We start from the raw sequence: 25847 nt of genomic DNA, 5'->3' as shown, positions 1-25847 counted from the left end.
TGGTATAATTGCACAGTAAATGGGCTCCCCAATTACTCTCTGGTCATCGCTACGGTAACTCCATGAAACATATGACAAGGGTTTCATTGGCAGAAAATTCCATTTGGTTGTTCCAAAGAAAAAAGTCAAATTTCATAAATTTCTGCAGTAAATATCAGAGCAAATGGAAACATTGTTTTTCTGATAGGTCTAGCTAGCAATCCAACTTAACCCTCATATTTCTTTCAATACTAGACCAACATAAGAAGAGAACTTAATCCAGTTGTGCCAGAGCATGACTAGTACACACGACTGCTGTTGCATTTAAGGTCGCTCCAAGGTTTTCCCATTTCACTTGAGGCTTGTGTGTTAGCCTCCATATTTGTGTTTCTTGCAGATTTGAAATATATTCCTCCACTGCACTAACCTGGCTAACGCCATGCTGCTGTGTGCGCTCGAATCATTTCGAACGCTCGAATCACTTCGAACTGCACAGCAGCCTGGGGACCATGGCTGAAATGTCGCGTGGATTTGGGAACCAATCACAGAACGAGGAGGGACGGCAAAATAAGCTATTCGATATACGGAAGCTTGTAGTTTATTTACAGATAAAAAAAAAAAAAGTTTATTTACGGATCGAACATGACAGCAGCAGACGCGACGCTATTTTCCGATCGAGTTTTAGGCCGTGCTCTAAATAGTTTAGCTCGAAAGTTTACAGCGGGTACGTCATACGTCATCGGATACGATGATACGATTGGCTGTGGCCTCGTGCAGACGCATGATAGATGTTCGTATCGCCCAATAAACGGCTATGGACGATCGTAAACCACACCTCTCCTACGAGAAAATTAATTGGTGGTCCCAGACTAAATATCACTTGTGATTTTAGTCTGGCGTTAGCCAGGCTACCACTGCACATTGCGACCCATTTAGCCTTGATCTGGAGGATATCGCACTGGTATTGCAGCAAAAAGAGTCCCTAACACACACTTGTTCCCTTTTATGACACTTTTTGATGGAGCTAGCTAAGAGTTGCTAAAGGGGCTGGGCTTTTGCAAAAGGTCAATTGAAATGTAGAGTAAGTCACAATTAGAAAAACATTGCACATGGTGTAAAAGTTCCCAGTAACACGACCCAGCTGGCCTTTATTTGTGCACCTTCCAAACAGCAGAGCTCTGAGTCGACCTCTTTTTAGAATTTAACTCGGAGTTTGGACAAAGCCTGCTCCTTGAAACTTCCTTCATCTCCATTCTTGACCCTATTTGCTCCCATTAGTACAGTGTCTTCAGAATGATTAGGAAGTCCTGAGTGTGCGCTTCTGTTCAGAGTCCCTGCTCTCCTGGCTGTCCCTGTCCTCCTCGCCCTGCGAGTGCTCGTCTCCAGCCTCAGCCCGGTCCCGGAGAGCCCGCAGGAGCACCCTCAGCAGCGTGTTCTCACGCAGAAGGCCCTCGGAGGTGTGGGCCAGCTCGTGCAGCCTGCGGACTGCCTCGCCCAGCTGCTGGCTCTTGTGCTGGTGCTGCTCCTCCAGGCTGCGGAGCTCCTGCTGCAGCTCCTGGTTGTGGGTCTCCAGGGTGCGGGTGTCCATGCTCAGTCTGCGCTGGTCTCTCCAGAGCTGGGCCAGCTGTTGGGACAGGCGCTCACAGGCCCGGTGCAACTGGCCCACCTCCGCCTGCAGAGCCTTGACCTGGGCGCGCAGCAGGCCCGGGTCCCCTTCCCCTGCCCCCGCTGCAGCTGAGCGGGGCGGCCGCACAGAGTCCGAGTGCTGCAGGACGAAGCGCAGCAGGTTGGGCAGGGTGATGGGCTGGTCCTCGGGGAACTTCACACTCTGATGCTTCCTGAAAGAAACAACATTAGACTTAGAGGTCTTTATTCAGACCTTTACAACTACTTTAAAGTAGCTTTAGTGTCCACAAAATACCTCTAGGTTTTTAATGTTATAATATGTTATAAAAGGGAGCACTTGGGAGTTTGAGGCACCTTCACAAAACCTCTGCAACTCTAATGTCAGTCTAAACTTGGATTCCACCGTATTGTGCTAGACAAAATAATTTGTAGGCTTATTTTTTTTTCCTACTTTTTATTGTTTCAATGGGCTATATGAATGAGATTTCAGCCTGGACAGTAACATCTGCGTTTTCCTTCCTGTCCCGCATCCTTTACATTCAAAATGAGCAGGTCCCACAGAAATGAAGCGACAGCTCAAGATTTGCTGATGAAAAGCCGACAATATAGTCCCTTTTCACAATACTCTATCCTTCTGAGATTTTGAATTTGGGTTTTTTACAAGCTGTAGGCCAAAATCATCCAAACTATAACAAACAGCGGCTTGACATATCTCACTTTGCGTGACATGAGTCTATATCACATATTAGTTTCACATTTTCAGTTGTATTACAGAAATAAACTTTTTCACGATATTCTAATTTTTCGAGTCATCTGTATAGAGTAAAGCAGTGGGCCTTCTGTGGACCTTACCTGTATCTGGGGAAAAGCAGGACAGTGGGCACTTGGTCCACCATGAACTCCCAAGGCAGGTCATTCAGAGCCACGTTCACCCTGCAACACAAAAACATTCACATACTCACTCCACTCACCCTCGTTAGAATACGCAGTGATTCTACTTTTGACAGACGGTGGAGTAGTTTGTTTATGCTGCATAAAGAGCCCTGTGCTCCACAAAAGGGCAAACACCGGATAATAGCCTAGTTTTAACATTGACGTCCAGGCAGAACTGCTTCTCCGTGTTTCGGTGGGACAGTAAACAGCGTAACACCACTCCAGAACATAACAACATCTCATGGAGACAGTTGTGTCCGTGATCCGCATCTCGCCTCTTCTGAAGATATAACCGAAATAAGTGAGCTAAAGCCAGGTCTGTCCACCATGACTGCACGGACCGCCTTTCTTTTTCTCTCACACACGGACTACAATCTAAAAACACTGGGGAAATCCGGAGTACACAAACAAGAAGAGGAGGACAGAGGACAACAGACAAGCAGAAGACTGAGGGAAAGAGGAGTCGCTGAGCGGATGATGAGAGGACACAGACCAATGGTGGCTCCATGTGATGTTTCTGGAGGCGCAGGTAAACGCGTTAAAACTAAGCATTGCCTAAAAAAGTTCAAATCTAGGAAATGAATGTAAGGTCTTATATTTTAAACTCAGAAAATAAGCCGTCAAACGATTTTCCAGCCATTATTTTACCTCCCACAAAGACATTACTCAGACTGACATGGCTTTGATATGTTGTTCCCCATCACAGCCAAGGTCTGCATGATTTTTTCCACATCTCCATACCATCACGTTTTTTTATTTGAATTTTTAAAGACAAAACCTTTGAGATGGCACCAGTGGGTCATTTTTGGCGATAGCGGCTGTGTCCGTTCCAATCCGGCAAAGTCTGTGAAAGATATGAGGCTTTGAAATTTGCTGAAAATGGCCTCCCAGTTGCGGCCTTGTCATGACCACGCCCAATAATGGAAAAAAATGTAAAGCCACATGGGATTAGGGACATGTTGGCCAAAATTGGAGACTTTCCATTGAAAACTCGGGGATCAGGGGCCAGAAGTTCAAGAGGTACGATTTTGAAGGTTTGAGGTTCGGGCCAAGATGGCCGACTTCCTGTAACATTTAGGGCGGGGTCATAATATCATTTTACATGTCCTGACGTGGTCTATGTCCCTGGCCAATGTCAATCTTGTACGATGATTTTTTTTTTGCGACCGGGGCTCTCATTGACTCAATGTAAACTGCCTGTTTGAGGGGGCGCCACTGAGCCAACTTTTATTATTTTCTCTCGCAGACCCCCCCAAAATTAGAGCTCGCGGAGCACTACTGTCTGACCCCTGTTACTTGCATATCAGTTGCTGCATGAATTCTTGCATTTTCGTCCCCCGTTAACGATATTAATTAGTCCCTCGCGGGACACTGCGTGTCCGTTGCTCGGGCCTAATAATATTAATAATGCATTATATTATTAATTTAAGTGCAAAAAATTGTTGTTTTTAGTTTTCGCTTAATTAATCAAATAATTACAGACCTGTAATTTAACAGACCATTTTATTGGAGTCCCGTCATTAATAAAAAGTGGGTGGCAAAAATGCATAATTAATGAGCACAATCCCTACATTACTTCTCTCGAGTTATTTTGTAAGAAAAACACAACAGTTCGGATGAGATTTCTTCCTTTTCAAGATTGAAACCAAACACATTCGGCATCTTAGGAACTGTCTGGTCCTTCAAGCTCCCTGTAGCCAGCAATATGATATATTCAATTCAAAAGTGTTACAAAAAGTGTCATGTCAATTTAGTTGACCTTTGATTCAGACTATGCGAGTGCAGCACCATACCTGGCCACAGTGAGGGCGCTGTTACCCTGCAGCAGGCGGGCCAGCTGGATGAGGACATGGTTGAGCATGGAGCAGAAGCCACACCACTGAGTGTAGTAGACCAGCAGCACGTCCTGAAGAAACAACACAGCAGAACAATGTGGAATTACAACAATTACACAGCCCATAATCAGGTCCAGGAGCAAGGACTGTCTAAGTGCATGCACAATTATTGAGAAGGTCAGTCTGCGTGTCAGAAGCATGTCATGAAGTAACGTCACTACACGACTCACCTCAGACCAGATCACAGGCGAAGGGAATAGGCTTACAGTCACAGGCAAGTAGTGATAGACACTCGTGTTTTAGGGGCAGTGGCCCTCATTTATCAACATTGCGTACAAAAATGGTGTATGCGTAGGTGTATTTTCGATATACACCAGTGCGCGTGGCATTTATGAACCTGTGTTTTCCGCTCAGATCTTTCCGTGCGCAAAAGCAGCTAATGGTCAATGCCACGGAGAAAACCTAGCGTTATTTGAACGAAACGCCCAAAAATATTCGTAATCAGGAGGCCTCACCCACGGGTTTTACGGCAGGCACGAAACACGGCAAAGAAGAACATTTCTCCAACCAGGAAATGATAAAGAGAAACAGATTCTTTAATTTTCCTCATGCGCAAAAATATAATATTTATCAGTAACCAACATTAACCTTATAGCCAATCCAAGATCACATTTACTTAATTAAAAAAGAGGGGGAAAGAAATAGGCCAATAATAATTATTAAATTAAAGCCGCGCGCGGTGACAAAGGTAGCGCAGCGGTTAGCGGCCTCAGCTAGAAGGTCCTGGGTTCGATTCCCACCAGGACGGGGCCTTTCTGTGTGGAGTTTGCATGTTCTCCCCGTGTCTGCGTAGGTTTCCTCCGGGTACTCCGGTTTCCCTTACCACTAAAAACATGTACAATAGGTGAATCCTCCAGCCAGGTGATTCTGACCATCAGCCTGGCTCCACATCTGGAGATGGGTCCCCGGGCGCGGCACTGCCGTCGACCACTGACATTGAGTCTGACCGTAAACATTAATGCTGTAGCCTTGTTTCATGTTTAAATCATCAATGTGGATTACATGCATGTGGCAATGCAATTCATGCTGTTAAAAACTGTTCTCCAGCGCTGTTTAGTGTTTACTTAAAATTGGTGCATCATGTACACCACCTCCTGACTTGGTGTAGGATTTGAGCGCACTGTACGCAGAGTGTACTTTGCGCTCAGATTGAGAAATGCCAAAACAGGCTGTAATTTTTCGTACACCCCACATACGCTCAGATTTTGCCCTACGCAAGTTTGATAAATGAGGGCCACTGTGCCCAATTTTTAAGGCAAAATTGACATCTTTAAACCAAGTTTGGACTGAATTATTGAAATTGAATTTCATTTCTGTCTATTAATTTCTTCATTAAACCAATTTGAGTTACGAATTATGCAAGCCTTAACCTATCCATGGCACTAATCTTAAAATACTTTGAGGCTGGAAATCGTGATCCTTAAGATTAGGCATTTGAAATCATTGTTGGGGGTGGGACCTTTTGAGTTCTGAATTCATTTTTTGACCTTGCATTAATGGTAGTTTGTTATTTCAGTGTCCAAAGCTCAGTTCAGCATAAGCCATGGTGTCGACAGTGGTTATGTTGTGGAGCGTGCATTGCTCCGCTCCTTTGTGGTGTCGGGTTACAAAACGTCACTTCACGACACGCCCACATCCCTTCACGACACACCTACTACTTCAGGACACGCCTCTCCCTTGCAGGCTGCAGACGCTTGCAATTATTGGGGAACTGTTGTGACAGCGTGAAACTGACGGCCGCTGGAGTGAGTACCTGTTGGGGGTCCAGGACAGTGTTGGTGAAGGAGGAGCTGGTCACATCAGCGATCAGGGGCGGGGCGTCAGACTGGACCTGCTCCTGCCCCACCAGGTGTCTCCTCAGCACACTGTAAGGGGTGCTGAAGTTCACGATGAAGCTCTCTGTGACATAAACACAATGACAGAGGACATCAGTACATTCTACAGGTAGAGAAGACGTCAGAGAGAAGAGCACAGGCAGGCGGCTGTTTTTTAAAGCCACAATGCGGAACATTCCGGAGCAATATAGGTCAGAGCTTTGTATGGTCAGAGGGTCAAATATTTTTGGGATTTTTAAGTAATTTAGGTTACCACACAAATTGGTACTTTTGTCACTTTGCCAATTATACAGACTGATATAACTCATTGGTGACAAAAGCCAAGCAAAAACACAGAGGGGATGGAAATAGGCTGAAAGGTTTGCATAGTAAAGTGATGCAAATTGTGTGCATGTGGTTTTAGGAACACATGACTGGACTAAATTGTACACAGAGGATAGCAGGTTCTGAAATGGGCTGGAGTAATCTGGCTATCATACATGTTTATCCATCCAGTGCTGGAGTTCACTGTGCGATTTGTCTAAGGTTTTTAGATGTCACGTTGCAGGACGTTGGGTTTGTAAAATCGTGAGCTGCTGTCTCCAGTGTGCAATGGTTCAGAGAGAGAATTGTGGTCACGACCAATGTTATCAATATCAGGCTACATACGGTGTGTGGCCGCATGCTAACGGATGCTAGCGGTGTTTTTACTTCCAGAGTCAAATCCTGCTGTTTATGGCACTGATCCACGTGTGATTTCATTCTACAGACTTGATCTGATGTATCGGTTTGTGTTTGTGAGCCTTTCTACCGCGTTTGTACGCCGCGTGGATGTTGTCTCCTGTGGTTAGCTTTGGTAATGGCTACTGTGTGCCACAGTGTAGAGGCCAAGTTTATCATCAGCCACTGTCATTTTACATCTCTACCGTGAGCAAATCGCTCTCCCGTTAATGCAAAGCACAACATAAAAGTGCTGAGACGTAAACATCTAATCCTGAAAGAATCTGCGAGCAGTCGGCGGGTTTGTTAGCTTTAGCCTGCTAGCTTCTTTGCGTTATCAGTGCTGCTCTCCATTCATTGCATCAAGACCTTTTTAAATGTCAGAATTCAACATTTGTTCTTATCGTTGGTCCTCAGTCTGTCACATTTAGTCCCAGGTTGATGGTGATATAGTTGTGGTTCACTAAATGTTGGTGTGAGAGAGACAGTTTACAGTTTATTTAGACAAATTATCCCATTGACTTCAATGCATTTCAGCGACCGTTGACAACTTCCTGTCTCAATGGCCGATGTGGAAGGTTTTTTCCCCCCCCCAAAATAAAAAGGTCTTTTTTGCCAGATTTAGGGAACATTTTTACATGAATCTTGAATGCAATTGTGTTAACTACGCATCTGTGAAAATGTGGTCTAATGTGTCATATGCACTTTAAGTAACATTTTCTTCAAGTACGTTTTTCACTCTCACTTACTTACAATTACTTAGTAATTGTTTGGGTCATTACTTTTTCCATATATTTTAGAAAACTCTTACTTTACTCTTACTTGAGTAAACATTTTGGCTACTCTACTCACCTTTGATTTCTTACCTTACCTACATGATACTACAAATCTACTTGGACTGGTACAACACTTCAAAAACGTCAAAAATAAAATCTCCCTCCTCCATATTTGTCCATAACAGCTGAGAGTGTGGGAGCACATACCCAGGTCCAGAGACAGCGTGGGGGTGTGGCTGGGCTGGAGAACATAATGCACCTCTTCCTTCACGTTCACGATGGCTGCAAACAGGCGCTCTGGGTCCCTGGGCTCCTGATGCATCCCCTTGCTGCTTGTGCTGCTGCTGCTGTTGTGTGGGGCCCCGAGCCTCACTACCTCAGCAGCACCTGACCCCTGATCCACCACGCTGCCACTGCTGCTTCTGTTGCTGTTCTTGTGTGAGGCCCCCAGCCTCATTGCCAGGGGCCAGTTCAGCTCGGCGTCCAGCAGGTAGAAGCGCAAGGTCTTGTTGGTGTGGCAGTGCAGCCCAGTGACACCCCGCGCTCTGGGGCCAGGGTCGGGAGGGGCCTCTTTGGTGAGCTCAGAGGAGCAGCAGGCACTGTACTGGCAGAAAGAGCTGTAACCGCTCAGGTAACTGCTGCAGGAGACGGGAGAGAGACGAGAGGGGCCCGCCGTGGGGACGGAGCAGCCCGAGGAGGTCCAGGGCCCTGAGCGATTCAGGCACAGCTCACACACAGCAGCAGACTGAGGCACAGGCACAGAGTGGCAGCACGCAGCGCCCTCACTGGGACACGAGTGGTATCGCACTGCGACGTCTTCGATCTGAAAACAATGGGCACACTCATGAGCACGGGCTAAAACACTGTATAGAGATGTTCACACTACTATTGAGGTAAGATTAGTATTTTATATTTCAAAATAAAGACTCAGTTCACTGTGCATACTTTGAACACATCAAGGGGATTTTCAGGCATTTGGAGAACATTTCAAACACAACCTCTGATCTTTTTCCTCTGCATCTTGACTATAAACTCAAAATTCTGACTCAAAATACTGCATATGAAACGGCTTAATATAAATTGATTGGTTCATAAAACATTCTTCAGACATTTTATTTATTAATTTAATGTTCACACTGTCACACAAATGATTTATAAGTAACAGTCTCTTTATTTATATAGCGCCTTTCACAGACATATAGTCACAAAGCGCTTTACATGAGACAGTTGTAGATTCACTCCATACTCGGTGGTGGTAAACTACGTTTGTAGCTTCAGTTTCCCCTGGGGGAGACTGTCAGAAGCGCTGTCGCGACTGCACACATCTGTGCCAACGGTCCCTCTGACACCACCATACATTCACTCACACACATCATTCATCCTGGCCTATTGTACATGTTTTTTAGTGGAAGGGGAAACCGGAGTACCCGGAGGAAACCTAAGCAGACACGGGGAGAACATGCAAACACACATGCCACACAGAAAGTTGTCCAGGTGGGGATCGAATCCTGGACCTTCTAGCTGTGAAGCGAGAGCACTAACCGCTGTGCTACTGTGCCGTCACTTGGAATGTAATGACTAATATATTTCCGTATTTAGCTTAAGTAAAATGTTGTATTCCTTAGTTAGTGAAAAAAGTAATATATTTTTGGACTTTTGTTATACAACACTGCTCGTGGATAACCCTGGTGTTGCAAAAGTTCTGCTCGAACTCGTTCTAATGTTCCCTGAAAGCGCTGCTTTACTCTATTCGGCTCCTCGCTGTTTTACCATTGTTTTGATCGTGCGTGTCTTCTTCTCTCTCTGGGTAAACACTGCCCCGGAGTGGAAACACTGGGGAATCCCTGAAGCCTTCTGGCACAAAATCTGTAAGATGTACAGTACTTGCCACTACGTCTTTTTCATTTTTTAATAGTTTACTGGTTAGTAAAGAATTGTTCCAAGAAATTGTTTAGATGATTTTATGTTTAATTGTTTACATGGACATTTGCACAAATCATTAAATACTTGAATTGCATTTAAGAGGAGGAAGCATATTGTTACAGAGTAGTATAAACTGTCTCCCTCAGTAGATTGAAGCTTTCCTAAATAGTAAGCTGACCTGATATCTTTTCTGTTCACATTTTGCACTTTGCATAAATTGCCTCTATAGTGTTACACATTAAAAGGAAAATATAATATCAGCTCCAGGGACTGGAGTTGACATAATAAGCACTAGCTAAACTCTTTTTGCATCGCATCAGCAACAAGTTTGTTTTGTACTATGTTGACTTGTAATCTCCCTGTAAAATAAATCAATAACTAAAAATAAAAATTTTGATTGAAGAAAATGTTGTTTAATGAAAGCAGTGAATTTATGCACATGCTCTGCTGCTAATGTTAACAAAAGTGCATGTGTGACATTTGTCACACTGCAAAATCCCACTTCCTTAATACTAGATAAATACACTTGTTTTTAGTGAAAATTTACTAGAAACAAGTGAAATTATCTGCCAGTGCAGTAAGTGAATTTTTCTTACTAAGATTTCTTGAAATAAGAATAATATCTAGATCTAAATAAAGCTAAAAATAAGTATTTTACACTTATTCTAAGCAACAAATGAAGACAATTAAATCTTAAAATAAGCCCTAAACACTTATTCTAGGCAACAAATGAAGACAATTAAATCTTAAAATAAGCCTTAAACACTTATTCTAGGCAACAAATCAGGACAATTGAATCTTAAAATAAGCTTAAAACACTTATTATAAGGAACAAATCAAGGCAAATAATCTAAAAAGTAGTACATTTAATCATTTTAAAGATTTATTTATTCCTTAAATTTAGCTAATTAATCCTAAAACTAGTACTTTAAGATTATATTTCTTGTACAGGGCAAATGAAAATAGACTGAAGCAGAGCATAATCTTTCTCAATGTTTATTTGTACACTTGAATGGTACAATCAACAATCAAAGATTGCAACATCTTTAATCCTCGTGTCTGACAAACTGAACCTTGAGTGTTATAGACACAATGAATGTAACTAATCTCAATGTTTTTTGAAACCTGAAATAAAATGGGCTGACTGGTATTAAAAAAAAAAACGGATCTCTGGTCATATGTGCAACTCTCTTTAAAACAACAGTGCCACCAGTTAAAGGAATAGGCCACCGTTTTTACATACCGAGATATGTTCTTACCTTAGCTTTGACGAGTTCTTTAGGACCTGTCTGATCTTCACCCGTGCCTTCAGTCACGTAAACACAGCGCAGACGGCGTTAGCATTTAGCCTCTCCCTCTCTCCTCTATAGCTCCAAAACAGGTCAAGATAGAAGCTACCAAGCTCTTCCACGTTTTCCCTATATAAATATGGTTACGTGAGGTGTTCCACTACAAAGTATAATTACACAAAATTAAACAATGTGGATTTTATAAGCGGATAAAAGGGGAACTATATTGTAAGGCGTAATAATACCAGGAGTAGTTCGAAATCCACGCAGTAATCTTCACTTTACTTTACTGCGCAGTAATCTTCACTTTACTGCGCGGATTTCAAACTACTCCTGGTATTACTACCACTACATTATAGTCCCCCCTTTTATCCGCTTAGAAAATCCACATTGTTTAATTTTGTGTAATTATACTTTGTAGTGGAACACTTCACGTAACCATATTTAAATATGAAAACGTGGAAGAGCTTGGTAGCTTCTATCTTGACCTGTTTTGGAGCTATAGAGGAGAGAGGGAGAGGCTAAATGCTAACGCCGTCTGCGCTGTGTTTACGTGACTGAAGGCACGGGTGAAGATCAGACAGGTCCTAAAGAACTCGTCAAAGCTAAGGTAAGAACATATGTCAGTATGTAAAAACGGTGGCCTATTCCTTTAAGTGCCCCCCCAATAATCTAATCTGAAATCTACTTTCCAATAAATGCATGGAATTCTGCCAGGGCTTTTCTGTAAGATGATGTAGTGTCACGCTCATGAATGGCATCCTGGAGAACTTCTGTCTGAATGACAGACAGCAGGGTTGCCACGCATTTGGGATAAGTCAGATGGAGCGCGTAGAAGTATGCCATCACATAAATCATAGCCTCACCAAGTTTTTCTTTGTCAAATGTTGTAATTGGCAGATTACCAACTGCAATGACACACTTGCTGCCATCGAACACCACTACAGGACATGGCAAGCTTCGTTTCTGGAGGATAGCATCTGGATCTTCTGTAGGCTGCAAGACACAAATAATATGGCACACATTTAGACATGTTACGCTTCTTGCTGGTATTTGGTTATAACCTCAAAATCATTATCTTGTTCTGTGTTTATTTTTAAAATCAGAGAGCAAGGTTGTAACATGCTATATAAAAACTTGTTTTTGCATAGCCCCTCCCTAATTTTGTTGTAGTGAGTCTGTAGTCCATCTTTATAACGCAAATTATGCAAAACTTACCTTCAGGACATGTAGAAACGCTTGACATGGAGTCCCCATCTTTTTTGGTGGATGGGCAGGTGAGGGAAAGAGTGTTGGAAGAGCCTTCATCAATGCAAGGTGGGCTTCAGCTGGACATAGCAAAAACAAACCGTCATAAACCTACATTTCAAAGGATGAAGTACTTGGTATTCAAATTTTAATACTTACTTTTGTCCATGGTCATCGGCGGCTTCATTGCCTTCTTTGACACGCCATAGAATTCTACCCTGGAGCAGAATTCCTCCCATCTTAGTTTTATCTGACTTATGAACTTGTTGTTTTCTGGCTCCAAAATTCTGCGTAGCTCACCCAACGCCTAAACACAGGAGGTTTTAAAAAATATATCATAATAATAATAACTTAAAATACCACACGCAACACATTTGAAATGTAACCTCTAAACCCCCATTTTAATGGAGCACATTTTCTCCAGTTTAGCTTTACCCAAATCTAAAGACTTAGCCTAGAGGCCAGTGTAACGCCTCATTTGAAAGCTAAGAACTACACCACTATATTTGAACTCCCCCAATAACTTACATGATGCAATTCTTTGAAGCAAGGATATGCATCCAAGATGAGTGAAGCTCTGTTCTCCTCCTTCATGGAGTCAGAGTCAATGAAGGCTCTTCTGGCTTCAAACTCCAGGTCTAAAAGCTGGGACACATCATCTTGGTTCGGTTTTGGCTTCTTGCACATGTCTTGTAGAGTTTTGTAATGTCTTGCTTGTATTAGCAGACTATCCTTGTCAGCTAAGATGGAGAGAAGTACAAAAGCACTTCAGTTTTAATAGTTACAGAAATAGACTTATCCACAAACCATAGCCGTAAACAACTGTGTTGACAACCATTTTACAAAATTACATGTATGCACTTACATGAAGTGGAGGCATCATCCGAATTGCTGGCGGGTGATAACAGCAGAGTAGATGCACCACTGGAAGAACTGCAATCAGCATCTTCATCATCAGCTTCTTTATCACTTGGAGAGAGGTCAGTGAGCCTTCTCTTTGGCCGTCCCCTGTCAGGTGTTGGTCCTTGCTTTTTTAATGGAGTTTTTATATTTTGCAGCCTTTTTTGCAGCTTGGCATTAATGCTCTCCTGGTGACAAATACATATATTTCATGCTTACTGAACAAAACAAAATGATCTATGGAGGACACACGAATAAAAGAACTTACATGTTTCACGCTAGTATCCTGATCCTGCAGCATAGGATAATATTCCACAATTCTTTTTGCCATTGCAGTGATTTCGGTCTTTGAGGGGTATCGCTCCATTTGGCCTTTGCTTGCTCTCAGAAGGGACACCATACTTGTGATTGTATTTCTCACCAGCCTGCATCTCAGTTCTTTTGACATGACACATTCATGTTCCCTGCCAGCAAGGGCCAATTCAGAGTAGGTCTTTCGGCATTGCTCCAACTCACTGTCTGTGTAGACAACATATTCCGGAGGATTGGGTAGCTGCAAGGTTTTCAGCGGGCTTTTATACGCATCAGCAGTTCGAGGGCTGGCTGTTGCAACTACTCTGGGTGAAGTTGTTGCAGGTTTCTGTGGTACGGGATGGTCTTCCTGGTTTAGAACGAGAAAAGAATAATGTCAAGTACTGCAAAAATAAAAGCACACCTTCTAGAGATTAATTTAACTACATATTTGTATACAATACCTCAGGATGAATTATTGACCACACATGTTTTCTTCTGATAAAGTGCTCAGGCCCGGGAAACAGGTCCCTCAGATCATCACGGTTCAATGTTAAAAGCATTTGCTCGTCAATGCTTGCAGCTAATAAAGACAAAGGCCAGTTGAATTAAACAAGTGGCGATACAATATATATACACACATATATTATATAATCTAACCTTTAAGGATGGATACGGTTACTTCATCCAGTTTCTCCATTGCTCAGTTACCTACAAAACAAAATATGCTTACAAAATATATAAACAACTGACCTGATTCCTGAAAAAAACTGTTTAGCCAACTTTAATCACTCAAATTAATCAATATCAAAATATAAATTTAAACCCAGAACTTGTGAGGGAATTCAAGTAGCCAGGAAATTGGTCAAAGACAAGTTAATACAAGACTTGCAAAGGCTAACTTTTCCCTCATCAATATCATAGCTAGAAATCCTACCAATATTAACGTTATAGCTAATTTACTAAATGTTCTCTGAACCATGTGCGACGGCTGCTAAGCTAACGCTAGCATCTGTTAGCATGCTCCATTAGCCGCCCCCCCGCCCAAATTAAATTACATTCATTGTTCTCTCCGCTTGAATTTAAAACAAAGATTAGGCTACACACGCTTATGTATCAAATTTTCCAAATTGCTTACCTCTCTTTCTTGCTGAAGTGTTCTCGTACAGTTTTTCTTTCGACAGTGCCCAAGATCGCCTGTGACTGTGACACAGCAAATTCAAATGGAGTAGGGTAACAACACGGAAGACGAAGGGGGTGCACATCTGAATTTTTCCGCCTACATCCAATCGATTAATGTTTGCGTTCATAAAACAGTCAGTATAATATGTAAATCTCCTTTGAATTGATTTAAAATAACTTGCCAGCCAAATCTGAGTTTAATTGTGTCTTATTCAATTACGCACACCCTTTAGGGTAAACATGGTTGATTCCGGATGATACCACTGGGAGGCTCCTACATACAACATATATTTTTTATTGATTAAATTCTATTGCTTGGTTACCTCTAACTGGGTATATAGCCAAATTATTCATTGAGTTATGTGTATTATTTTATTTTCCTTTATTTGTGACCATTTTATTTTGTTACAGTTTGGAATAAACCCCCATCAAGTTGGTATTTGCCAAACTAGCGCGGTAACAGTTCCACTGTAGGCTCGAAGACACTGGAGTTGCTTTTGGACTTGACTATCAAAAAAATACATTTTCTGCGCGACTTTCTTGCAATACAATGGCCTGCTGGAGGTGCGTTATTTGCTTCGTCTTTGTTGCATTAACGCTGAAGTCTCTTTTAAGTCATATCAATACTGCACACAGTCGCAGTCCGGATTTCCGTGTTATTTGTGGAGTAGATGGATGCGCCGAGGAATACCGCGTTTTCAACTCTTTTTACTACCATCTCAGGCGCACGCATCCACAATACTTCGCCACAGGGAACCCTCCTCGAGGTTGGCTGACGGCGGCTTCATTCGACGCAGATGTGTTAGGACATGAAACGTTTGGTACAGCCATTTTTGCAGACTATACTACCGAAGCAAGACAAATTGATAGCAATGGCAATGCCACTGAAGCAGAGCCAGAGTCACCGTCAGAACTCCCGGATGGGTCGGCTACGTTGGAGCAGGAGCAACAGGAAAGTCAGAATTTGATGGAGAAAGACACAGCTGAGGTTCAAACACCGCGTCAGAATCAGGTAATGTACTTTGTGTGTGAGTGTGAGTTGTGTGTTTGTTTGCCTTCTCATCACTTTCTAATTGTTTTTTACCCCGTGTGTTTATTGTGTTTCTGTCGCCCCTTTTTTTTCTTTTCTTTTTTTTAAACTTTTGTATCACTTTTTTGTTGTACAGTACTTTCATCCTCGTTTTTCGTTACTATTTTGACGCTTTATTCAATACGTTTTTAGATTTGGGTAATGCCAAACTGGAGAAAATGTGCTTGGTTCAGGTGGGGGTTAAGGGATTAAAGTTGTGTGTTTTTTGAGACAAGCTACTTGATAAGAATAATTAAAAAGGTATAACTTTTTAGTATAAGAATGCCAGTATTGAAATGCAAATGCAGGAATCTGCTGAAACTCAGATTTAGAAAGCAAAGTAGGCTTAGTTACAATACTACAATGCCTATTTGGCATCTTTAGAGTAGACCTTTTTAAGATAATTAAACAGAAATGAACTCATTATTTACTGGTGTTGTGTACCTGCCTTGGGTGTGGTTGGATGCTCCATGAACTTAAGCTTTAAGCTTGCTTTTTCTTTCAATTAACTCCAGAGTAGATTCCATAAAGATTGAGGTTTAATTAAATAAGTCGTACATTTTTCACTAAATCTGCAGCTTGACTAGATATGCCTCCCCGTAGGAATTTTGAAATAGCAAAAAGATACAACAGTTGGGAGTATTTGTTTTGTTTTGCTTTTTTTTTTTTTTTTTTTTTTTTTTTTTTTCACATTCTGAGTGACTTATTTTTCTTACACAATTGTCTTCTTTTTTTACCTGTAGGGTGGAAGAGAAACTGTTGATCTTGCCAGATGTGCAGCTGCATTTGCTATTGGTGTGCGTGAGCAATGCCACCTATCACAGGTACCGTTTCATCTAATAATAGGCGGGTGTCATTGTTAATTTGAAAAAAGTGGACAATTCTTAAGTCTAGTTCACTGGAATGAAGAATTGATTTTAACAATAAAGCATTTTATCATTATTTTACTACAAATAAATAATATTGACATAAAGTTCACACTCCTCAGAGGTCACTCTTGCATTAAGCTTTTGCATTTATACCATTTACTCAAATACCTAGTGCAGAACCACAATCAATCATTATTAATTAATACTAATAAACAATATTTTAGATATAACTTGATTACATTTCATTTATTCAATGAAATCAAATAAATGAGCTGAAGCCAGTCATTGAGTATTGTATGTTTATGTTTTCATGTCTCTGATGTTGTTGTTTTCTTTTCTTTCTTTTCATCAGAGGAGTGTCAACAACATTGTCCTTGGTGTCCAGCAATATCAAACAGCTCTTCTGACGTCCTTGAGAGAAAAAATGAAGACCATCCTTGAAAGACATCCTGACAGCAATGGACCTTTACAAGAAGAAGTTCTTTCAACACTGGACAACTTTCAGGATCCCTTTCCCCTATGTGCAACTTCAAACCTACAGGACCGATCAACACAGATGCATTTTAATCCTGTTACACCTGAGGAGATCATCATTTCCAAGTATGCCTGTAGAGTTAAAAAGGGAGAATCTAGGGTTCTTGCAATCAAAAACAAGTCTTTCTACTACATCCCTCTGATTGAAAGTCTGAAACAGTTATTATCCAATTCAAGACTATTTGACATGCTCCGTGCTGGACCTCAGAGTTGCCCCAAGGCCAGTTTTTTTTATGACATTAATGATGGAAGAATTTTCAAAACCCACCCACTGTTTTCGAAAAAGAATTCTGCTTTACAACTGATACTGTACTCCGATGAGATAGAAATTTGTAACCCCCTAGGGTCACGTGCAAGTGTAAATAAATTACTAATGTTTTATTACACTTTAGGCAACATAGACCCAAAGTTTAGATCAAAGTTGGCTTCAATCAGACTTCTCGCAATCGCAAAGTCTAAGGACATAGATGAGTGTGGTGTAGATATTATTCTACGGAGAATAGATGAAGACTTGAAGTTACTGTACAATGGCGTTAAGATTAACACTGTGAATGGGGAATGTTATTTAAATGGAGCAGTTGTTGCTGTGTGCGGAGACACTCTTGCCCAGCATGAGCTTGCAGGATTTAAGGAAGGAGTCGGTTTTGCATATAGCAAATGTCGTCATTGTGAGTGTACTTTTGATGAAATGCAAGCAAATTTCAATGAACAGAGTTTCACCAGACGGACATTGGACGGACACGTTAGGCAGTGCAATGAAATACAAAGGGCAACAACAGAATTCTTAAAATCCTCGCTCAAAACGACTTTTGGCATAAATAGACAAAGCAAGTTAGTTGATTTCCCAGGTTTTGATCTCATAGAGCAAATGCCACAGGATATTATGCATATAATTCTTGAAGGAGTGGCACCAATGGAAATGAAGTGTGTGTTGAAATACCTCGTTTTATCTGGAAATTTGGAGTTGGACATGTTTAATTCTGCCATGCAAAATTTTCCTTTTTCATCAGTGGACATACGTGACAAACCGTCACCAATAAGTGTTGCTACTTTAGCTTCAAATGACAATAGACTCAAACAATCCTCTGGACAAATGCTTATATTAATCAAGATTTTGCCATTCCTATTGGACTGTGTTGTAGAGAAAAATCCATATGTCCAGTTTATTTTGAATTTCATTGAAATTGTTAAAATACTTTTTGCCCCAGTTGTGTCTTTACAAACTGTGTCCAAACTGAAACAAATGATAGAAGATCATCTTAAACAATTCAGACAACTATTCCCAGAAAATAATGTAATCCCAAAGCAACATTACATGCTACATCTTCCCTCTCAGATTATTGCCCTGGGACCTGTAATACGGCATATGTGCATGAGATTCGAGTCTAAACACTGTTTTTTTAAACAATGGTCATCCAAATTAAACTTTAAGAATGTGTGCAAGTCCCTTGTAAACCACAATCAGCTGCTGGAGTGCTGTCAAAGTGAAGCAGGAACTGAGCATCCGATTTTTTTACATGAGAAAGAACTAGGTCCTGTATCAGAGGTTGCTGATATTGAGCATTTACAATCAAAGGTTGTAGATTTTTTGGGGATTGAAGATGCTGTACATCATGCTGTTAGAGTAAAGTGGCTTATTTTACATGGTAGCAAATACATCTGTGACAGGTCTCTGATTCTCATTTCAGCAAATGGTTCAAGCCCTACCTTTGGACTCATAAAAAACATTTTCGTTGTTAATAGTGTGCTCTATTGCTTTGAATACCAGGTGTATGAAACCTTGGGTTTTAACAAAGACTTTCTTGCTTATGAAGTTGCGGTACCTAACCTTGCCCAAGCAACTGAACTGACTGATGTTGAAAACCTACTTGATTATACGTCATATTACCCAGTTGATTTCAGAAACAGTGTCTATGTTATGACAAAGTATAACCTTGAAGATGTCATTGCTTTGAAAACTTAAAATAAATATACATTCAAATGATATGGTTGATTGAGTTTCTTATTTCAAGATAAAAAGGTGAATGATTCTTATTTTGAGAAAGATTTTTGGACTAAATACCATCTGAAAACTATTTTGGCTTGAAATAAATGTAAAATGGCTAACTTTTAGATATACAGACTAAATAAGAACAAAAAGTAATATTTACTTGAATCAAGCCTAATTATCTAACACATGAAACTGGAAACTAGCTTATAATGCTCAAAACAAGATGTAGAAGATAATTTGGCTAGATTTAAGACAATAAATCTTGTTAAGCTACAAAGAATTTGCAGTGCACCTGTGGTTTTGACCAAGAACATGGCTTATTAGTATTAATTCACTGGAAAAAAAATAGAGATATAAATCGTATATCGGCATTCAGCCCAAAAATATCGAGATATGACTTTTGGTCCATATTGTGCAGCCCTAACTGAGATATGTTCTTACCCGAGCTTACGCCTTACAACATAGATCCCATTTTTATCCGCTTAGAAAATCGACATGTTTAATTTGGTGTAACTAGACTTGGGTCGTGTAACTCATGTAACCGTATTGAATTGCTGGGTTGCAGGTTCTAGAATGTGATGATGTCACCGGACCCAGCGGGGGGGAGGTAGCCTGGCACGAGCCAGACTGATCCTCCATGTTCAGAGATACATGGGGATACAGTCTGGAATTGTGTGATTTGAATCTCGCTGACTCCGGCAAAACCAGGCAGAGCCAATCATAGCGCGGGAGGCGGGAGTTAACAGTGCGTCATCTTCCGCGCTAGGATTTCCCATAAACACCTGCGCTCCTCCTGCAACCAAAACAGTGAAGATGGCGGCGGCCGCGACACAGCGATCTTTTACCAGTGCCCTTTCTTCTGTTTTAAATGAGCTGGACTTGCCGTTAAAGCCACAGCAGAAGCTGCTCCGAGGGCTTTCACCGGAGCATTTACTCGACTGCACGTGTGGACTACAATCATGGCGGAGGACGTGAACGCAAAGCGTAAGTCGCTTTGTGTTTGATTGGTTCACTCTAGTTCAAGCTGCGATCATTAGCCCCGCCTCCAGTCTCGATTTAGAAATTGCGTCCTATTACCACAATTCCAGACTGTCTTTATATGTATTTATGAATACATAAATGTAGTCAGTCTGGCTTTTGCCAGGCTAGGGGGGAGGAGCCAGTTTTTCCTATTAACAACATTACAATTTCACAAGTCTTAGCTAAAAAGAAATTGTATGAATTAAAAAAATGATCATTAATATCAGTCACTGGGTTCATGATCTCTCTGTACAAGAGCAAAAATTTCCTTAAAAAAAAAAATGTTTTCCTCTATATAATAGTATAGGCCTTTAGAACGCTGTGATGTCACCTGCAACCCAGCAATAGGGAAAACGAGGGAGAGCTTGGTCGCTTCTAACTTCACCCCGTTTGGCACCAAGAGGAGAGGAAGAGAGGCTAAATGTTAGCAACATCTTTGGTCTTTTTACGTGACTGAGTGCACGCATATAGACCAGACAGGTACGGATCAACTCGTCTAAGCTCAGGTAAGAACATATCTCAGTATGGAAAAAACGGCGGCCTATTCCTTTAAGTGTAAGCCATTATTATCATGTTTATAATTTAAAGGGGATAGATGCAAAGTTAACCATTTTATACTCACTACTGCCACCTCAGGTCATATGTGCAACTGCACCTTCTCTATTAAAGAGGGGGTATTATGCTTTTTTCAATCACATAGCACTAGTCTATAGCAGTGGCGGCTGGTCCATTATGGGCGGTGGGGCGCCGCCCCTCCTATCAATTTTGCAAATAAAATAAAAAGTTTTAAGTTTAGCAAAATCATAAATTTCTTATGTACAGGTGTTTTTTACACTGGCGTGAGGGGGAGCGGAGGTGAAGGAGCGTGTCATTTTGTCTGCCTGGTTCATCTTGTGCTGTAACCGCTGTCACAGCATCATAAATGTGTAGTTTTGTGCTCGGGGCGGCGAGGAACAGCGCCCCAAACATCTAACCAATGGCGCTCTACTATGGTATAAAAACGTCACTGTATATCATTAATTCAACCAATCAGAGACGCGCAATGATAAATCTCCGATGGGCGCTGAGGCCAAGCGCCCATCGGAGATTTAACAGGTGAAAGACGAGGAAGCGTCTACTGTAAACAAACGCCAGTAGCTCGTTGTGAGAGCAGCTCTGAGCTCACGGACGATCGGAGGAAAAACTTCTCATTTGAGAGACCGGAGATGCTTCGTGTTGTTTCCTGAGAGGAGGTGACAGGATTTAGTCAAACTAATGGACTTGGGACAACTTTCTTCCGTCAGAAGTCACGTCTAAACGGACTTTCCTGGAGGTAGCATTATGATGCTAACTAGCTCGTCTGCTTTAGCTGCTGCTTGTTTATCTCACACTTTGGGACAACACTCGCTGACTTGGACAGTTCTGTCCCAGGACGTGGACATTTGATGGAGAGAAGATTCAGGACCATGAGGAGGAGCTACGACAGGAGAGGGGAACGTCATTCATTCACTGAGGAAAACAGAGGTGGAGCTCCAGGACGGTGCCTCGGAGGAGGAGGACTCTCTTCACAACGTGAGCTGCACATTATTTCTGAGCGGATCATTTGTCTGACAGTTTATACGGGTTTAAACCTGTGGCTCTGACGCTCATAATGAAACCACAGCAGGTCTGGGACTAAAACTGTACATGAAATCAAAGAGGAAACACCTCCTGCCTTTGTTCTGGTTCTGTTGGTGCACAACACAAATATGTATAGTGACTCTTGTTACACTTTAGTCAGAATTTTTTTTTTTTTTTGTTGAATAAAACTAAACAATAAGTTTTGAGTATATTCTACATAAAATAATAATATTAAATACCTCTAAGATAACTTTCTTTTTTAAGTTAAAAACAATGTTTTTAAGTATATAAGTATATATATATATATATATATATATATATATATATATGTATATAAGTATATATATATATATATATATATATATAAAATATTATTGAAGGTAGGTAGAGGCAACAGCCCCCCCTGGTTTTCACATCACCAGCCGCCACTGGTCTATAGCACACTACAATGATGACGAAACCTGTAAATGCAGTAAATTAGAATAACTGCCTTGTATAAAATGTCTCTCTCAAAATGGCTGTAGTGAATGTCTTGAAATAGGCCTCTGTCTCTTTAAGAACCTCTGACTTTTTCCGACACGCCCCCTCCACACGCTGTCTGTGGCATCAGTGGGGAGGGGCTTCTGCTGAGGAGCAGTGGTTGGTTACTCAGCTGGTGACGAAAGCTCGGAGGCGTCTCCAGGAGGTGGGGGCGTTTCTAGGAGGACTCAGGCAAACCTATCCCTAAAATGGCCGCCATCAGAGTTTTTACAGCTTACTCAAAAATACGTGAATGTGCCAAGGCAACACTTCAGGCATGTTTTTAATGAGGAAATGACATAATAACATGATGTAAAGCTTGAAAAGGTCGATTTTGCTTAAGACCCCCCCTTTAAGCTTGTGCATGACGGCACTTCGGACCCGAATTAACATCTTTTTGAGTGACAGTGCAGGATTTTAGAGACAGTTGTGGTGAATATGTCTGGGTTCATTCTACACCTTAGAACATTGTTGAAACATGTAGGGGGAGGGAAATACTTAATTTTAACATTTTTAAACTCCATATAGTCCCTTTAAGAAAGAGGAACAATGCACATGAAAACTATATAAATCATAAAAACATGGAGTCGTTTATAAACTAAAAACAAAAATCGAATATTTCTTTAAAAATCGTATCGGCATTTCATGAGGTTATTGTTTCCCAGGGTTCCCACCCGTACTTGCAGCCGGAGTGTCCTTCACAGAGTTATGCCAAACAGACAGAACCTTTGGGAATGAACAAGCTGTTGTGAAATTGACTCTAACTGTGTCGCTAAAGAAGCACTGACCTGCTGTAGGAGGGCACTGGGTTGGGATCCCAGAGGATCATGAGGTAGGAACAGCAGCAGGGCGGGGCCTTTGCTAAGCTCCTCCTCTAGAAGGCGGGACTTGGTCCCAGGCGGCTGCAGCCATTGGATGACACTCTGGTAGTGTTCAAAGACCCAGCGGCAGATGGCCTCAGACGTGAAGTTGAGCTGAGCCCGAGGAAAGATCTGTCAGAGAGGACGACAACATGACTGTATAATACATGGGAACAGCTCTGTTAAAAATGCATTGGAGTTACAGGGCACCGTTCAGGATTTTTGGAACCGATCACTAAAATTTTGATCAGCCGATACCGATCATATGGTTTTAATTGATTATTATGAATCATAATTTATCGGTGACAAATACTGGGCTTTTGTAAATGTAAATTGTTGAATTTAGTGAATTTATTTTAGATTCATTATTACCAGAGGTTCCACGAGACTTTGTTTTTCGGCCACTTTGGCTGGGTCGTAAAATGTTGGGCAGTAAACCCCGGTTCCTACCAATGGCTAGACAGAGCCGGACTAAAGGACAGCACAGAGGCTCATCATGGCTGCACAGGAGCAGGCCTTGAGCACCAGAGCAATAGAGGCCCAAATCTACAACACCAGACAAGACCCCAGGTGTAGACTGTGCAGAGGCCAATGAGACAATCCAGCTTTACATAACTGCAGGGTGTAAGATGCTGCAGGGAAAGCTTACATGGAGCGCCAAAACCAAGTGGCTGGTATAGTGTACAGGAACATCTGTGCAGAGTATGGGCTGGAAACCCCAAGGTTAAAGTGGGAAACACCTCCAAAGGTGGTTGAGAATGACCGAGCCAAGATGCTGTGGGACTTCCAGATACAGACGGACAGAATGGTAATGAACCAACCGGACATTGTCGTGGTGGACAAAGAGCAGAGGAAAGCCATTGTGGTCGACATAGCAATACCAAGACTTCCACATCAGGAAAAAGGAACACAAGAAACTAGAGAAATACCAGGGGCTCAGAGAAGAGCTGGAGAAAACATCAGTGGTGCCCGTGGTCATTGGGGCAGTGACCCCCAAACTGGAGGAGTGGCTCCAGCAGATCCCAGGAAATACATCAGACATCTCGGTCCAGAAAAGTGCAGTTCTAGGAACAGCAAAGATACTGCGCAGAACCCTCAAGCTTGGCCAGCCGCGGAGGGTGAGGTAGAGTTTTTTTTTTAAAGATATATATATATATGTTTATATATATGTATTTTTTTTACACGCACGCACGCAAAAAAAAGTAAATGTACCTGTAGTTCGCCGTTTTCTTGGAAAATGTGACGAAGCACGAAGAAAAAGCACTACATATACAGAGAGCGTTGATGATGGCGCTTTGTAAAATGGGCTAAACTTGGTTGATAGAAATACTGAACCTTCTTTAATACTTAGACCTTTCTCGAAAACACGTTATGTTAGTCATTGACTTAGGTCAAATGTTGAATTTAATTTAAAAAAAAAAAAAAATGTACAAATGTCTGCACAGCCAAGCCCCTGATGTTCTCAGACGGCTCATAGTTCCACTTCGATCAGTGGGCTCCATCACACGAGGAGCTGCTAATGGAAATGTGAAAGTACCCATTAGGAAAAAGACCTTTGGACAGTCAGCTTTTACCGTCCAGGGTGCTAAACTTTGGAACTCTTTGCCTCCTGAGCTGAAACAGGACTTAGACCTGGGGGCTTTTAAAAATGAACTAAAACATATTTTAAAAAGAGATCAAGTCTGCAATCATTTTTAGTCTGCACTCAATGCACTTCCTTTGTGTAATGTCAGAAGTATTTAATTAATGTTACTGTAAATGTATTTTTTGTACTTTCTGTGTGAATTTGAAAAGCCCTTCTAGGGACGGACATTGCAAATTAGCCTTGGCTATAATGTTGTAGTGTGGTACATGTTTATTGTTCACACATGTCCCTATCAAATAAATAAATAAATAAAAATAAATAAATAATATAAGTTTCTATATTCTCTTCATATTTTCTACTGTCAGCCAATTTGGCCGATGGAAATTATTTTTACCGGCCATTTACTTTTCAAACCGGCTAATGGAAACCCTCATTATTACAAATATTGTTACATACTGTATTGGTTTATTGCATATTATTTTAACAGTATTTCCCCCATGGTCCAATAAAGTTAATCTTTAATATTTTTATAGTTTATAGTTTTATAGTATTTTTTACAGTGCCTGTTATTTATTTCGGCCAATCAAATCCCTGTCAGCGTATCTGACCCGTAGTTGCTTCAGATGCGCGTTGGCTACGGAGAGGCCGGGTGGTTACAGAGAGGAGGCCAGGTGGTTACGGAGAGGCCGGGTGGTTACGGAGAGGCCAGGTGGTTACGGAGAGGCCAGGTGGTTACGGAGAGGCCGGGTGCTTACAGAGAGGAGGCCAGGTGGTTACGGAGAGGCCGGGTGGTTACGGAGAGGCCGGGTGGTTACGGAGAGGCCGGGTGGTTACGGAGAGGCCGGGTGGTTACGGAGAGGCCGGGTGGTTACGGAGAGGCCGGGTGCTTACGGAGAGGCCGGGTGCTTACGGAGAGGCCGGGTGCTTACGGAGAGGCCGGGTGCTTACGGAGAGGCCGGGTGCTTACAGAGAGGAGGCCAGGTGGTTACGGAGAGGCCGGGTGGTTACGGAGAGGCCGGGTGGTTACGGAGAGGCCGGGTGGTTACGGAGAGGCCGGGTGGTTACGGAGAGGCCGGGTGGTTACGGAGAGGCCGGGTGGTTACGGAGAGGCCGGGTGCTTACGGAGAGGCCGGGTGCTTACGGAGAGGCCGGGTGCTTACAGAGAGGAGGCCAGGTGGTTACGGAGAGGCCGGGTGGTTACGGAGAGGCCGGGTGGTTACGGAGAG

The 25847-nt window shown here is 42.0% G+C and overlaps 2 protein-coding genes across 2 annotated transcripts in view; both read right to left on the bottom strand.

Annotated features, from left to right (window-relative positions):
* Window positions 1-897: 897 nt before the first annotated feature.
* txndc11 (thioredoxin domain containing 11) overlaps window positions 898-25847 on the bottom strand; it is a 33988-nt gene continuing 9038 nt past the window's right edge. The window contains exons 8-13 of the mRNA XM_079554056.1: window positions 22965-23168; window positions 7951-8566; window positions 6187-6332; window positions 4332-4444; window positions 2458-2538; window positions 898-1817 (exon numbers count right to left, since the gene is read on the bottom strand). Coding sequence (XP_079410182.1) covers window positions 1277-1817; window positions 2458-2538; window positions 4332-4444; window positions 6187-6332; window positions 7951-8566; window positions 22965-23168 — 1701 coding nt within the window. The 3' untranslated portion in view covers window positions 898-1276. The remainder of the gene's footprint in view (window positions 1818-2457; window positions 2539-4331; window positions 4445-6186; window positions 6333-7950; window positions 8567-22964; window positions 23169-25847) is intronic.
* LOC306960460 (uncharacterized protein) lies at window positions 11640-14830 on the bottom strand (the record flags this gene model as incomplete). The annotated part of the gene is made up of 9 exons (XM_079552890.1): window positions 14533-14830; window positions 14055-14105; window positions 13859-13977; window positions 13372-13764; window positions 13069-13291; window positions 12732-12943; window positions 12363-12510; window positions 12174-12283; window positions 11640-11951 (listed from the first exon to the last, which is right to left on the bottom strand). Exons 2-9 carry the CDS (start codon window positions 14092-14094, stop codon window positions 11640-11642), a joined length of 1557 nt encoding a protein of 518 aa, XP_079409016.1. The 5' UTR covers window positions 14095-14105; window positions 14533-14830.

This window comes from Gobius niger (genome assembly GCF_951799975.1).
Source record: "Gobius niger genome assembly, chromosome: 3".
Taxonomy (NCBI): Eukaryota; Metazoa; Chordata; class Actinopteri; order Gobiiformes; family Gobiidae; genus Gobius; species Gobius niger.
The sequence above is the reverse complement of the archived record's forward strand: the minus strand, read 5'-3'. Positions and strand labels throughout refer to the sequence as shown.